This window comes from Serinus canaria, chromosome 20 (genome assembly GCF_022539315.1).
Source record: "Serinus canaria isolate serCan28SL12 chromosome 20, serCan2020, whole genome shotgun sequence".
Lineage (NCBI taxonomy): Eukaryota > Metazoa > Chordata > Aves > Passeriformes > Fringillidae > Serinus > Serinus canaria.
In genome coordinates, this window is record NC_066333.1 from 8,869,654 (window position 1) to 8,884,674 (window position 15,021).

A 15,021-nucleotide genomic window follows, 5' to 3' on the forward strand; every position below is an offset into this window, starting at 1 on the left:
CCTGGGTGCACAATCCCGCTGGGTTTTCTCCTGCACAGGCGGCTTGGAGATTTTATGCCACCAACCTATCCCGGACAGACCTGCACTCCACCTGGCAGTACTACGAACGCACCGTCACCGTCCCCATGTACAGGTACCTCCTCCTCCAGCTTCCTCCTCCACTGCCTTCCGCGTGATGCCACTGTCTCCATAGTTATTTTTGTTATCTGAATATATAATTTTGCTTATTTAGTTACTTTTTTTTTGGTTTAAAAGTTGATTTTGAGCTCCTAAGGGCCTGTATATGCTTTTGCTTTTGGAGATTTTTTTGCTTTGTATTTTTTCATTGTTTTTCTTTTTGACTTGATTTTAATTTCCATGTTGCTTTGTGTTTTCTTTTTTTCTTCCCATGTCTTTGTGTGTGTACATGCTCTTCTTTTCATCTTTATTTCTCCACGCCTGCTGGTAGTTGCATTGTGTTATGACAGTTGCCGTGCCCAGGTGTGAAGACTTCCCTCCAAGCTGCCCTGGATCATAGGTAAACACCACCCTCACCCTACCTGCAGCTCCTTGTGCCCTCTCAGGCTCTCCTTGCTGGTCCAACTGGTCTCTAATGGTCCTTCTGCCTTTCAGGAAACTTTTCTCCCAGCCTTGACCAGCCCAGCCCTCTCCCAGGTGCATTTTCCCTGGGTCCTCCTTTCCTTTCTTTTCCTTTTTTATCTCTAAGAGAAGGAAAACCCACTCGGGATTCAGGGAGCGTCTTCCCATTTCTTGTATCTCATTTATCCATCCCAGGGAGTTGACACAAGCAGGGAATGACGTTGGAACCATGATGGATGAGGCTGCTGAGCACCAGAGTGTTTTAGCAGTACCCACCTGCCTTGCTCCACCTGCAGTAAAACCTGGCAGGTTTTTATGGTGAAACCTCACAGGTTAGAGCAGTGCTGTGGAAATTCACAGCCTCCTGGGATTTGGAGCTTCTTGGAGCTGGGGACACAGTTCCCTGCCGTGCCTTCCAGCTCTCCAGGATATGGGGAAGCATCACATCCTTCATGTCCCCTTTGGGCCTGGTGGCTTCCTCAGAAGCTAAAATGCTGTGCTCATTTTGACTCCACACCTCCCTGTATCCTGGGCAGGGCCAAGTGCCCCTTCCTGGTGTATTTTTAGAGCCTATCCATGACTCTCTGTGTTTGTAGAATGGTTGGATATGTTTGTTAGATGTTCCTGTAGCTCTGTGGGGTTTTGTTGGGTGTGATGGGGCTCCCTGTGCCCCATCTCCCTGCTCCCATGCAGGGCAGTGGCCCAGCACTGGGCTGTGCCCCTGCAGGAATAATCCCTTCCTGATTTCCCATATTACTGGTGCCTTCTAGCCCTCAGGCAGACAGCCTGGATGTATTTCCTGGGGTAAGCTTTAGCCTGTAATTCATACACAGCAGCCAGCCTCTTAACCCATCATAAAAACCTGTTGGAAGCCCCATTGTTGTGGTCAGTAAGTTCTCATTGGATTCATTCCCAGTGTGTGTCTGATTGGTTGCTTTTTCCCTAGAAATTTATGAAACAAGGTTAAGATTTTATCTAAAAACCCAAAACAACAACAACAACAACCCAACAGAACAGAACAAAGCTGTTTTCCAATAGCATTAAACCCACCCACCCATTGAAACTCTCCCTCCCAGTACCTGACCTCCTGGCTGTACCTTTGCAGCACTGCCTGGGGTCATCTACTGGAGAGGATGAGGATGGAGCTTGGCCCAAAATCCACTGCAAAATGCAGGCACTCAGGGCTTGTTTTCAGTGGACTTTGCCAGATTTTACTGCTCTTTGAAATACTGAACTTACCATGCAGCCAGACATGCAGTGACACCCTTTTGATTACCTGTTACACAACCCCCTTGTTAAAACCTGTATTTCCACAGAGCTAATATGCAGGAAGAAATCTGAGCTAAAGATCTCCAGAAAAGGCTAAATAGAAACTCTGGGGAGGAGAAAGAGGAAAAAAAAAAAGTAGTTTGGAGAGCCTGCTTATCTTGAGTAGAAAGCCAGGACAGATTTGTAGCAGGGTTGTAGCAGTTTTGCTGGCTGCTGCTGTGGGTGCTGCTCAGCCCCACACAGCAGTGTCACCCTGGGCTTCCTTAGAAATGGATTTCTCTGAACTCTCAGCTTCTCCCTTAAATCCCAGCTCCTGTTTTTGCAGGATCAAGTGAATATCACCTGGGCGAGTGAGCTGTGGGTGCACCAATGGGTTCAGCCCTCAGTGAAATTGTTTTACCAAAAACCAGTGAACTCCTTCTGAATATGTTTTGAATGCTGTCAAATAAATTAGGTGGATTTTTTTTTTTTAAAAGGGAGTTACTGTATGTTCTGGCTGCAGCTTGCATCACTCACACTGACCATCTCTCCTTGCCTCCCCACTTCCCCAAGCCAGCTGGCAGGCAGTGACAGCCCTGTGCTGCTGCAGCCACAGCAGCACGTCAAGCCCAGCAGCCCCTTAAGGCTGTGGCTGCTGACATGTGGCTGCAATGCACAGTGTGGTTGGGAAGTGGGCTAGAGGAACACAAAATCCCCTCTCTGGTGCCCGGGGATGATCTGCAGTCACCACTGCCTCGGCATCCTTGCTGCTCAACACTGAGCTGCTCATCCCTCATAGCAGGAGCCTGTGCCTTTAGCTCATCTCTCTTCCCAAGGCATCTCTGGAAAGGCTTGGCTGCTTGATATGAGAAAATTGTTACAAGTGCCTTGGAGGAGCTCATATGGCTCCAGAGCATCACTCCAATCACTGCAGTAGAGCTACTCTGATTTGACTGGGGGAAAATATGGTGGCCTCTGAGAGAATCACAGATTTCCTCTTTAAATCCAAAATGTGGCAGGACCAAATTCTGAAATGTGCACAAGGCTTCTGTGTGTGCAGGTGTGGTTTGGATTGGTGCACCCAGACATGATAAATAACCCGTCCTGCATCAGCTACTGGATTTATTGGGAAAAAAATCTGCTCTTATTGTCACTCATGAGAGCAGGGCCTTGCTCTGAACTGCTATCATATATTGGCCTTCACTAAAACAACCAAACCCATTGCACATCCTGCCCTTCCAGCAGCCCAGCCCAGGGTGTCCCTGGCTGGTGGGGCTGAGGGCTGTGGGTGTCCCATGGAAGGTCTCTGGGAGGCCCCCACACTTTCCCTGCCCCGTGGTGCCCATTTGCTCTCAGAGCAAGGTGCCAGCTGCCTGTCCCTGAGGGTGACACGGGCATGCCATGGCTCCTGAGCCAGCCACAGCAGGAGCCAGCTCAGTCCATGCTCCTGTGCCTACCTGTGAGCCTGGCCACAGCATCTGCTCCTGGGGACACACTTCGTTCATATGCTAATTTTCTTTATTCTGTTTCTTTCCCCCTCTCCTCCACCCCAACTTCCCCCCCTGTTTTTCTTTCTCTTACCCCTTTTGGTTTTCTTTGGTGAAAACACTTGAAAAGCACGCAAACGCAAACGTATGGTGCCTCCAGGTATGAAGTGCATGTGACCCTGAAAGTGTGTGTCATGTCACTCCTTGTTCTTCATTTGGGACTGTAACATGCAAAGCCTTGAATTAAAAAAAATAACAGAAACAACAAAACCCCAAAAAAAAAAAAAAAAAAGAAAAAACCCAGAAACATTTGAAGATGAGTTTTTTTCCCAAGGAATGAGTGAATGAGTGAAAGCCCAAAGCAGACACGCCCTGCTGCTACTACAGACTAACCCCTGCACCTCCATGTACATTTTAGCTATTGGTACACACAAGTGTTGGGAAACTGCCAAAATGATGATGTCAGGAAGGAGGAGGGGGCGTGCTTGATAAGCTTGCTTTGTTAAGGATGATTTCTTGATGGTCTTTCCAACTTTCCCTGATCCATGCAATGCTTAACAAGAAAACATCCCCATTCATCTTCCATTGCCCTCTGCCCTCACTCCCGTGTGTTCCCTCTCTCCAGCCCTCTTCTCCCATCCTTCATTCTGTCATTTATCTGGCTCTGAGCTGCAGGAGTTGTGCCCACCTGGCTTTGAGTTTGCTGGTGTGGTGGCACCACAGGGCACATCAGTGGTAGTACTGAATGAAACCTCCAGAGCAGCTGTGCCTGCCTTTGAGGGTAAAACCTGGAGAAGAGAAATATCTGGAACACTAAATTGATATGATCTTTCATTTCTTCGAGTAATCCAGTCTGATTTTTTGGTGGGAGAATGCTTCATCTCAGCAGGACTTTTCCATTTTGGGTTTTAGTTCCAAGACCCACCTAGAGCTAAGCTGTTATTAGCCACAGTTATTCAATCTGGGACTTAACCTTTTGGGATCAATCCAAATGCAAAGTCCTGGATATGGCTGTGTAAGATTTATGATAAATAATATTATCTCAGGTTCTGCAGAAAGGAGTAGATTTGCAAATCACAGGAGTATTTTATATGAGATGGGTATCTAAAGGTGTAGTCAAGTTAATATTTTAAGATGGGGAATAAATGACTTTCATTTCAAGACTGCAGGACAAGCTCTGTTCTTAGAGCAGTTTAAATCCTCCCAAGATGCAGTAATGCCACTAGAGCTGATGTGATTTAGTGTCTGATTTCAAAACCCAGTTCCAGTTTTCACAGATGCAAGTTTTACAGCCTTAGTAAATCACGCTTACTGCTCTGTGTGCTTAATTTATAGCAAATTGCATCAATGAACTGCAAGTATAATATTAAGAATATATTTTCCTGTTGTGCTGAACAACAGCCTGTTTTGAGAATCAGACATTTTTCTATTATTGGCAGAGGAATAAGAATGTGCCACTTCTGTTCCCTTTGTCTTAATGAAGTATTTTATAAGCTTCACAAATGTTCTCAGTCATGAAAAATAGCTTCAGCTGGAGACATGAAGTCATGGTTAGGGCAAAAATTGGCTGCTCATAGAAACTCCAGGTTCCCATCCCATTCCAGCACCATTCCCTTGTCACCATCTCCTTAACTGTTCATCCTGGGACTGTTCCAAAAAATCATCGTGGCGTCCGCGAGCGTGTCGTGGTGTGTCCGTGTAGCTCCCCCCGTGTCGTGTGCTGCTGCCCTCCTCGTCTTGTGGGGTTCTGGTGGTGTCCTGGCCTGAGGCATGACCTCCCTCCTGTCCCCTAATGCTTGAACAGTTCTCTGTGCTCCCAGGAACAGCGGATCCTCCTTTCCCTGCGGATACGGGAGCCGGCACCTGGAGTTAGCGTGGCCTTTCTTTGTGCTGTACTGGGAGGGGTGGTGGAGGCAGCTGGGGGGACCTGCAGCAGCTCACAGGTGTTGCTGTGGTGGGTGGCATGAGCTGTGTGTGTCCCGTGGTGTGCAGACTCCTCAGCCAGCTCCCCTTAACCGGAACGCGCTTCCCTTGCTAACCAGTGACACACGGACCAGGAGGAGAGAGAGAAAACGTGAGGAGCCCCAGCCAGAGGTTCCTCCTGCACCTGGCGTGGTGGCACCTGTGTCCCCTGTGCCCTGGGCACACACCAGGGCAGGCTCAGTTCAAGAGCTGTGCAGAGTTTTGCCTTTTTTTACTTTTTGAAGGTTCTGGAGAAATGGTGTGGTGCAGTAGCTGTTCCCCGAGCTGCTCTTGCAGTGGCAGGTTAGGCTGAGGACTTAGCTGAGATTCCATTTCAGGTCAAGTATATGTTTTCACTTATTTTTAATAATAATTATCTCATTGAAATACTGGTTGTTTCCACTTCATGTGTACCAGGCCCATGACCCAACCACAGAAATGGTGAATTTCTGTGTTTGTTGTGTGTCTGTACTTCCTCGTGGAAGCATCTGTGGTGGCCCAAGAGGTGGCCACCTTCAACACACTGCCGACCATGGGCTGATACAAAAGAAGTCATTCCTTTTGGAATCCTGAATCCTCCAGTCTTTTGAGCTAATGAGCTCCTCAGCTGAGACTCCCACCAGTGAGAGCCTGGGATTTGCAATCCCAGCTGGAGAAAATGGGGTGATTTTCTTGTGCTCTGCTGGGCATGGACCTCCCTGAGGAATTAATTCACCAGAGAAGAGCTGTGCACCCTTCATTACCTGCTGAGTGCACCCTGTGCTGGATTTATGCACCACCTCTGCCAACCTGGAATGCATCTCGAAACCCAGCTGAAGGGAGGTGACAGCCCAGCACTCATGCAGGGCTCCACTACTTCAAGGTCAGCTTCTTCCTGATGTCTGGAATGAAGAGGATCATTAATTCAGCAGATCAGGATGTGCTTTTCTCTGGATGGAAGCGACTGAGGAGCTGAGCCAAAATTTTTCAGGCCTATTTTTATTCTTTTCTCCATACTTAGAATTGGAAAATTTTCTGATTGCCTCAATCTTGTGAACACAAAATCTCTGCTGAACCACTGTGGTTTTGAGGATAAGTCTTGTGCCTGCAGAGAAGAGGCTTTTCCAGTTGAGTTGGATTTTTTTTTTTAGTTAAAGTGTGAAACTACTGGTCTCATCATGACTGAAAAAATGTGAGCATAAATATCTCTATTTTATTAGAAGCCTCATTCCTTACAGTCTCCCCCAGACACCTCCATCCTGTGTTTCTCTTGGTTGAAAACCTGGCTGGGAATATCAATATGAAATATTTATGGACCAAGCAATATTTATTCCCAGGGTCTCAAGGAAGAATCCAAAAATGGATATGGAGCTAATTCCATGTCTTTTAAGCACAAAAACAGGATAGGCCACAGGATGTTCACTGGATTTTTAATTCTTACCAGGATTCCCATTGTCAGATTTTTTTTTTTTTTTTAACTGAAAAGGGAAGGAAGCTCTATGGTTTCTGGAAGGCAGTGACACAAGATTTTGTCTCATTTTAGGTCAAAACCTGACATGGAGAGTAGGAAATTGATTAAACTTGACTCTGGAGCACACTGCTTTTTCTCCTGGGGTGCTCCCAACCCCAGGTCCTTGTTTTCTCTGCTCCACAAGCTTGTCCTTCCCATGCCTTCCCACATTCCCAAGAGCAGCAGGGTTGAGTTTTCCTATTTTCCCCCAAAGCTGGAGTTTCTCTCCATTTAGCAGTGCCAACCTGCCAGACTACAGCTCTGCCAAAACACCACCAGGCTGCCCAGGAACCCAGGCAGCTGCTTGGTTTTGGGGAGGTTCAAAATCCAGTGGTGCAGACAAGTTTCTCTCTCTCTCTCGCTGTCACTTTCTCTCTCTTACCCCACTGCTCTGCCTCAGGACACTGTTGGAAGTAGCAGCCAAACCCCTCTCCATCCTTCCTGAGCTGTCCCCCAGCTGCAGTTGGTGGCACAAAGCTGGTTCTGGTTGAAAGGATGGGGCAGCAGGGGAAGTTGCCGAGACAGGAGGCTCTGGAATCAGCTCTGTCTGGATGTTAATGCCTGTTGTTTTCTCCCTCTAGACTCATCCCTCCTCTGAACCAGCTGGAGCTCCTGAGGAACCTGAAGAGCAAGTCGGGACTGACATTCAGGTTAGCAGCAGAGTTAAGAGAGTTTGGAACGCGCACACTTTGCAATATTTTTCTTTTTTTTTTTTTCCTTTTTTCTTTTTTCCTTCCTGCCTTTTGCATATGGACATCCTTGAAGATGAAAGAGGTTTGACAGCTGGTCCCACATGGGTCACTCAGTGACCTCCTCCCTGCCCCTCTCCCGTGCTCTACATGAACTCCTTCAGCCTAACTTGGCTCTGGAGCAATGTCACACTGCTTGACTGACAACTCAAAGCCATATTCTCAAAGGGGCTGATGGAGGTAGTGATCTCAGTCTTCCTCTGACCTTTCTGCTCCTCACCACACTCAGAGGACACTCCGGCCCATGATGTGTTAATTCATTCTCTGTTCCCTCCAGTGACAGCAGGCAAGGTTGCAGCAGTGAGACATTTTTGCTAAATTGGCTGTGGAAGGGTTTACATGAATCCCCCAGAAGGTCAGGAGTCCTGCACCTTCACCCTCTGCTTGGGAGGGGCAATTCTTGGGGGTTTTGAGCACTCCAGGCTGCCCTGTTGGTGAATGGGGAGTGTGCAGACCCTGGGAGGGATGGAGAGGTGCCAGGGGGCATGGGGGCCAACTGGGGGGTGTGGGATGGGGCCTGCCCTGGGCTGTGTGCCTCCCAAAGAATGCACCCCTGGGTCAGCCTGAACAGTTTAAAATGTGAGTATTTGAGCTAATGACTGAAGCTGGGCTTCCAAGCTTTTCTGAGCAAGAAGCAGAGGTGGGGGAAAGGAGATTTTTCTTATTATTTCCAGGCTGCTGCCTTCAGCTGAGGGAGAGGGGTCAGGCTCTGTGCAGGTCTCAGTGGTCACTGCTGAGCAGCAGGGCCAGGGCTGGTGCAGCATCACACTCAGAGGATGCCTGTGTTAGGGGAGGCAGAGCTGTATCTGCTGAGAAAACACTGTCTGCTCCTTCTCTGGGGGGCTGCAGGGACAGGGCTGGTGGAGGCCCCCACTAAACACCATTCCCCAGTGTAGGAGTTGTGAATCAGAGCAGCTTTTCCTCATTGCTGGAGGGAAATACCACCACATTGCCTGCTCAGTGAAGGTGAGGGGTGTTTTTCAGTGTGGCCTTAGCATGGCTTGCAGTGTCCTGGCTGCTGTTTTGTAGGCATTCATGTTGTCCTCAGTGATTTTTCAGGGCAATCCAATTTTGGATCGCAATATGAAATTGCAAACACAGATTGTGGTGTCCCACTGCCTCCATGCTGCCTTTGCCAACTACTTTGGTAACGTAGCTGCCAAAGACTCTGGAGGCACGAACCCCACCTGAGGTGTCAGGATGCCGGGGAAGGGGTCCATGCTCCTTCCCACCCATGTCCAATCCCAGCACCCAGCGTGAATCTGTGCATTCGGAGATCTGACACGAGCTCTGTCCCAATGGCCAGGGAGGAAAAGTGAATGCACCGAGGTCATGGGAGCCATTCAGACCCTTCCCCCTGTGCAAAACACGAGGGCAGTGCATTTCCAAAGGAAGGGGCCGGCTCTCTGAGCCCACAGAAGTCCTCCTGTGCTCACACAAATCACACGACCCTCAGGTGTCTCAGTGCTGCGTAGGCACAAGGATGGGTTGGGATGATATCTTCAACCCTGTGCGTTGTATGTGTCTTCTCTGAGGTTGTGTGAGTCTCCAGTGATCTTCTGTCCGGGCCAGAAACTCCAGGAATTAAGTGCTCCTTTCCCTTTCTTCTGTCCACAACTTCCACTCAGTTGTATTGTTGGTATTGTCGTTTCGTTATGTTTTAACAGTGAAGCAGCAACATCTTTTGCCACCTGACACCATGCTAATGTACTATTGCTTCTGTTTAAAGGAAAGAGCAGCAGCCTGAACCATCGCCAAGGTCTGTATCACTGCCAACAAGCCATCCCCATGCATTCCCTGTAGATTTCTGTGTGTGTGTGTGTACCATGTCGTGGCACCATCGAGGGAAGCATTCCTAGGTATTACCGTGCTTTTCCTGTGCTGTGCAGTCCGATGTATCTACGTGTATGCTGGACCTTAAATCATATCTTCCCTCCAGTCTGCCTCGGGCTGGAGCAGGGTAGTGAGGCTGGGGGGGTATGGAGAGTGGTGGCAGCACAGGCAGAGCTGGCAGACACTCACGGGGGTGACAGCAGGGCTTTTGTTGACGCTTTTTTATTTTATTTTGGTGCTGGGGTTATAGCTGAGTAACTCGGTATAACGCAGGCTCAACGTGTGCCCAGGGCAGGTGAGGCTTTGCCTGTGTCTCTGTCACCCGTGCTGGGCAGAGGTGACGTGGGGAACACGAAGCCATCGCCACGTCACCGCGTTAGCAACTTCTGCTGAGCTCCTCTCGCTGCAGGGCACGGCGGGGACCTGCTGCTCCGTGGGACACAGGAGGGCTCTCTGGCACGGCACGAGGTGGCATGGCAGAGATGCCCTTGGTCCTCCCCATTCCCTGGGGAGGAGGCACATTCCCTGCTCCATCTTCCCTCCACGCCTCGAGCCCACGGTGCAGAGCGTGCTCTGGATCGTGGCGAGCACCTTCCAAGGGCAGCTGTAAATCTCACTTGTGGTAGAGCTTTTCTCCCTTCACAACTCCCAGGGAAAGCAGCAGGGCTGGTGTTTGGGATACTTTTAGGATGCTCTTCATCCACTTATAAGTATTTAATTCTGGGATTTTTTTTGTCCTGTGTTTTCCAGTTCTTTTAAAGAATAATTCTGGAACTGAATCTCTTTTTTTTTTTTCTTGGCTGATGAGACACAAACTGATGATCAGTGGAGATCATCTGCTTGGCTTTCTGATCTTCCATCTCATTCCTCAAAACACAGCTTACAGCCTAAATTTTGTAAACAATGAATACATTTTTCAGAAGTACAGCTAGAGCCTGGCATTCTGCAGATGTACCTCTCTGCCATGCCTCTTAGCTTATAAGAGGCCAGAAGCTAATTTTTCCTTGGCATAAAAGCCAACCAAAGATATCTGGGGAGATATACTGCTGACTAAAGGGTGGAAAATTTTATCTTTCCTTCCTTCCTTCTCCCTCTCCCCACCCCCCTTTTTTTTTCCTGTCATTCATTTGAGCTTTTCTTTGCAAGCAGAACCTTTGTAGCACTCCATCTACTTTCCTGCCAAATAACCCAAATCTCCAAGATCATGTTTCAACTATCCAGATTTTGGGGTTTTTTTGGTTTTTTTTTGTTTAAGTGCTGCTCGAGTGAAGGCAGCCTCCATCCAGGATTATTAAAGCAGGGAGCATTACTTGGGAACAGCTCTCTGGGTGCAGACCAAGCCTGAAATCTTGGCCACCTGCCTGTGGAGGGTCAGAATTTAATCCCAGGGTCTGGCTGCTCTGCTGCCCTGCCTCAGCCAGTAGTAAACTTTGGATACATCAAAGGGGAAATCCACATTTCTTATAGTGCAATGAGAAAAATTCCCTGTTCAGCCCCATCTGCTCCATAGCCAAGGAAATCTGAGATCTGACAGTCTCTTACAGGGTTACCTCAGCCAGCATCCCTGCAATCTAATCAGACTAAACAGTCTTACTTCTGAGTCACTAGCCTTATTTCTTATTTTTGAATCTCTGTCCTGTCTTGCAGGGTTCATATTTATTTACTTGACACCTGAAGTTGAGTACAATATTTCTTCATAGAGATTGCAGGTTTTTCCCTGATTATTTTCTACTTTCTCAACCTTATGTCACAGAAAGAAAGAAAAATAGTCCTTTCCTGTGCTTTTTCAGAGTAGTTTTTACTATTTATAGATCCTTCATCAGAGTAATTTCCAAGTGCTGTTTCCTGCTCCTGTGGTGCATCTGTCTCTTGTGACACTGATGGGTTTTGTTGCTAAACCCCAGCCCAAGGAGTGCTGAAGCTGAGGGGCTGCAGCTGCTGTGCAGAGCTTTAAAGTTTATTCCCTATCCTTCAGTTCTGCTGCCATGGCAGCACCAAAGCTCCTTCCTTCTGATTTGTTAGGGCAATACCAATTCTACCTAGAATTCCACCAATTCTACCAGTCCCCACTGTCCTTTTCCTTCCATCTGATAATGCCTCAGCCCCCAGGAAGGATTTTTGTGTTCAAGGGGGCCCAAATTGCCTATTTTCCCCAGATTTTTTGGGTCTTTTACATTCACATCCCAAATCTTCCACCCACTCAAATTTCCAGCAGCCTCTCGGTGATGCTCAGTGTGTCATCCTGCCCTTAGAAAAGAGAACTCATCCTGTTTCTCTGCCCACCTGACAGTTAATCACCCACTTGCTGGTGATGCTTCACTCAGGAAGATCCTGGGGGTGAATTGTCTCTCTTAGCAGACCCCAGCTCTTCACTTTTCCTGCTTCAGCTGGGAAAGGATTTTCCACTTTGCATTTCCATTGCTGTAAGGAAACAGTCTTACACCTGGAGGGAGCTGGATCTTCCTCCTGCTTTAGTGATTTGTAGGGAGTGGCTGATTTCCTACATCCTTCTTTCCATAACTGACACACCACAAACCCCCTGCAGCAAATGGAACAGAAAGAGCTTTTTCACTACTTTCCCCCTTATTATATTTCAGTTTAGAGAAGGAATGCTGCCGTGGCAGACGGGATTATGTTGTGCAGGATAAACACTGTCTTGCAAGGTCAGGGAGCATCCCAAGCATTCTGCCAGAGCACAGGGTGGCTGTTGGGGTCCTGCTCTCTGACCCCAGTGCTGCTGTGGCCATGCTGATTTCTGCCTACACAGCACTGGGAGAGCTGCTGCCCGGGCTGGGAGGACAGGAGGAGGTGATGGGGTCAGTGTGGCAGAGGCTCGGGGTCACCTGGAATTTCTCTTGGGTGGCTTTTGATTTAGTCTTGGCACAAAATGGGACAGCTGATCTGAGAGACAGGTTATGTCCTTTCTCTATGGTTTCTGCTTTGTTTTTCCACCACAAGCTTGTCTGCATCCACATCCAAGTGCTGGGAACACTCTGTGCTGCCTTGCTGGGGGGCCAGGAGCTCAGAGGTGGAGCCCAGGCTGTGATGAGCAGAAGAGATGCTGGCCTTTTTCTACATGCTATGTACCCCTTCCACACTTTTTATTTTCCTTCCTTTAAAAAAACCAAACGCTTTCAGAGCCTCCTGTTGCCCGTCACTGTGGGTGTTGTGTCCCTGCCCCAGCCAAGCACTGCCCCCTGCCCCTCCCCAGGCTGGCTGTGCTGCCAGGGCACCAGGACCCATCCCACCTCCGGGACCCCACTGCTGCCATGCAGGGTCCAAATACAAATCCACTCTCCCTCATATCCCCAGGGAAGGGGGCCTGCTCTGGGCTAGGGCTTTTCTCACCCCTCCTGCTGCAGAAAGCCAGCAGATCAGAGTGGTAATGGGGGGTGATTACTCTTCTGTTAATCAGGCTGAAAATTAGCTGTGGCATCTTGTTTCTGTTTGTTTTGCTTTGATTGTAATGTCAAAAAGACAGACACATGGTTCACCAGGGCTATGGAGGCTTCTGTACGAAATGTGGGCTTCAGATGCTCTTTAACAGATGGTTTGAGAAACATCTGAAGGCATTCACAACCACATTTCTTCCTCTTGCATTTTCAAAAATACAATTGTTTGAGAAGCTAAAAATTAATGAACCAAATGATCATAATAACACATTCATATCAGAGAAAAAGAAACAGAAGGGTTCCAGGGAAGTGGGAAGCTAAAACTCAGATTACTTTGTCCAGCATGAGTTCAGTGCTGTAGGTGATGAGAGGAACCTCTTTGGAAGGTTGTTCTCAGCTGTGGCTTGTCCTTGAGCCCAGTGAGCTCAGCAGAGCCTTGGCTGTGTACGGGGTGAATGCTGGGCTGGGTCCTTGTACCGTGTGTGTTTCTCTGTGTGTATATCTCTCTCTCAGTCTGTGTATATGTCTGTCTGAGATACACACAACCCCAAGATCTCTCTTCAGGGGTGTGATTAAGGCTTCTGTACGCACTGGAGGATGCCTTTGGTTGACTCAGTGGGCCCCTGCTCATCCAGCCAAGGATGTCCAAGGTGTCCCAAACCTCTGCTGCCCATGGAAACCAGAGTCAATCATGGGAACCCCATGGGCCACATGAGCCTGGGCTGGTGTTTGGCCTTCTAACCAATTTAACTGGTGTCAGAGACTCATGCTGGGACTGACAGTAATCTGGAAATAATCAGTTGCCTTTAGGGGAGCGGATTATTTGCACGGAAGGAACTGCATCTTTCTGGAGGGACTGCAGAGGAGACTGAGAGGAGAGAAACCCATGTGTCTCCCTGAGGCTCTGCATGCTCAATATCCCACTCCTACACCAGCTCCAGGACAGCCCTGGTAGCACCACCAGCCCTTGGAGCTACCTGGGGATGCAGGGTCCCATTGTGGACACCTGAGGAGTCCCCAGGATGCCGAGGGTGGTGTCAGCTGAGCTTGCATGGGATGCTGTGCCCATCAGCTCCTCTGATTACCCACATCAAGTGTAAAATAAGACTGGGATTTGATGCCCTTCAGCCTTTGCAGTCTGCCCCTGAATTCAGCAAGAGCTGCCTGCTGGTGGTTGGTGGCCTGGTGGGGTGATGGGGCCACGTCATTCCCCTTCCACAGGTAGAGGGCTGCTCCATGGCGTGGAGGACCCTGGTCCTGGTGGGGATCTCCTGGCAGGGCAGTGCCTGAGCAGCCATTTGGGATGGAGCTGTGGTGGTGCCTCCTCAAAGTCAGCAATGCCCCAGAAGTGGTAGGCCCTGTCTGGAAATCGTTACAAAAACCAGATCTGTGAACACAGATGTTCAACTCCCTTCTCATAAGGGACTGCACCACACCCTGTTTTTTATCTATTTTTGTTTTTTTCAATGCCAGGCTTAATAGAATGGTATTTTCCATATCAAATAATTCACAGATTAACTAGCTCTTTTTGTGAGTGGGTTTATTTTTGGGAAAAAAAAAAAAAAAGAAGAAATTTGAGCTTTTTGGACATTATTTGACAAAATGAGTTAAAGTTTTGGCTTTCCATGGTTTACACAATTTGAAAAATCTTACTTTTTAAAAATGTATTTAGAGGAAGAACAGAGTATTTTTTTTTGTTTCCAATACAGATGAAAAATCTTCCTGCAGTTAATTGTAGATAAACTGACACCACCAACTCAATGAGCATAATGCCTCATGTCTAATAATTAAATTTACTCACCACAATGAAACAAATTTCAGAAACCCTCATGATTTTTTGATTTACCTTTTATTTTTCCTCACTGAACACTCAAACAGAACAATCCTGTCATGAACCCGGCCCTCAAAACACCTGTCTTTTAAACCCAGAGTCCATAATCAAAAGTTTCCTGTCTGGCATTTGCTTCCAGGTCTAATTTTTACTCTCCCCTCATTTCCAGTAAAAGCAAACCGTGCAGAGAGTCACTATGCGGATGCTGCTCAGGAAACTCTAGGTACCACGGGAAATGCGTCGCACGAAACTAATCAAAAGCTGCACGGCTCATTCTCCCTCTACCCTGCTACCACCTGTTCTGATCACTTCTCTGCTTAATAGAGGTACTAGATGAGTAAAAAAAAGGTGGAAGAGCCTCCCCGCTGCCCGCCCCGAAATTAGAGCCTTCCCTGGCTGCCAGTTGTGCAGAGCGCACGAAGCGAAGGGATGAGGATGGGGAATTTGGGCT

At 48.2% G+C, this 15,021-nt stretch overlaps 1 protein-coding gene across 7 annotated transcripts in view; it reads left to right on the plus strand.

Annotated features, from left to right (window-relative positions):
* Positions 1 to 15,021, plus strand: part of KCNQ2 (potassium voltage-gated channel subfamily Q member 2) — a 64,084-nt gene that overhangs the window by 30,191 nt on the left and 18,872 nt on the right. For 3 of the 7 annotated variants that reach the window (XM_050982038.1, XM_050982040.1, XM_050982042.1), the window contains exons 8-11: positions 39 to 133; positions 3,445 to 3,474; positions 7,347 to 7,415; positions 9,244 to 9,273. In XM_050982038.1, coding sequence (XP_050837995.1) covers positions 39 to 133; positions 3,445 to 3,474; positions 7,347 to 7,415; positions 9,244 to 9,273 — 224 coding nt within the window. Of the gene's footprint in view, positions 1 to 38; positions 137 to 431; positions 487 to 3,444; positions 3,475 to 7,346; positions 7,416 to 9,243; positions 9,274 to 14,739; positions 14,794 to 15,021 lie in introns of those variants that run through there. The other 4 variants (XM_050982037.1, XM_050982039.1, XM_050982041.1 and 1 more) reach the window with 3 other exon arrangements.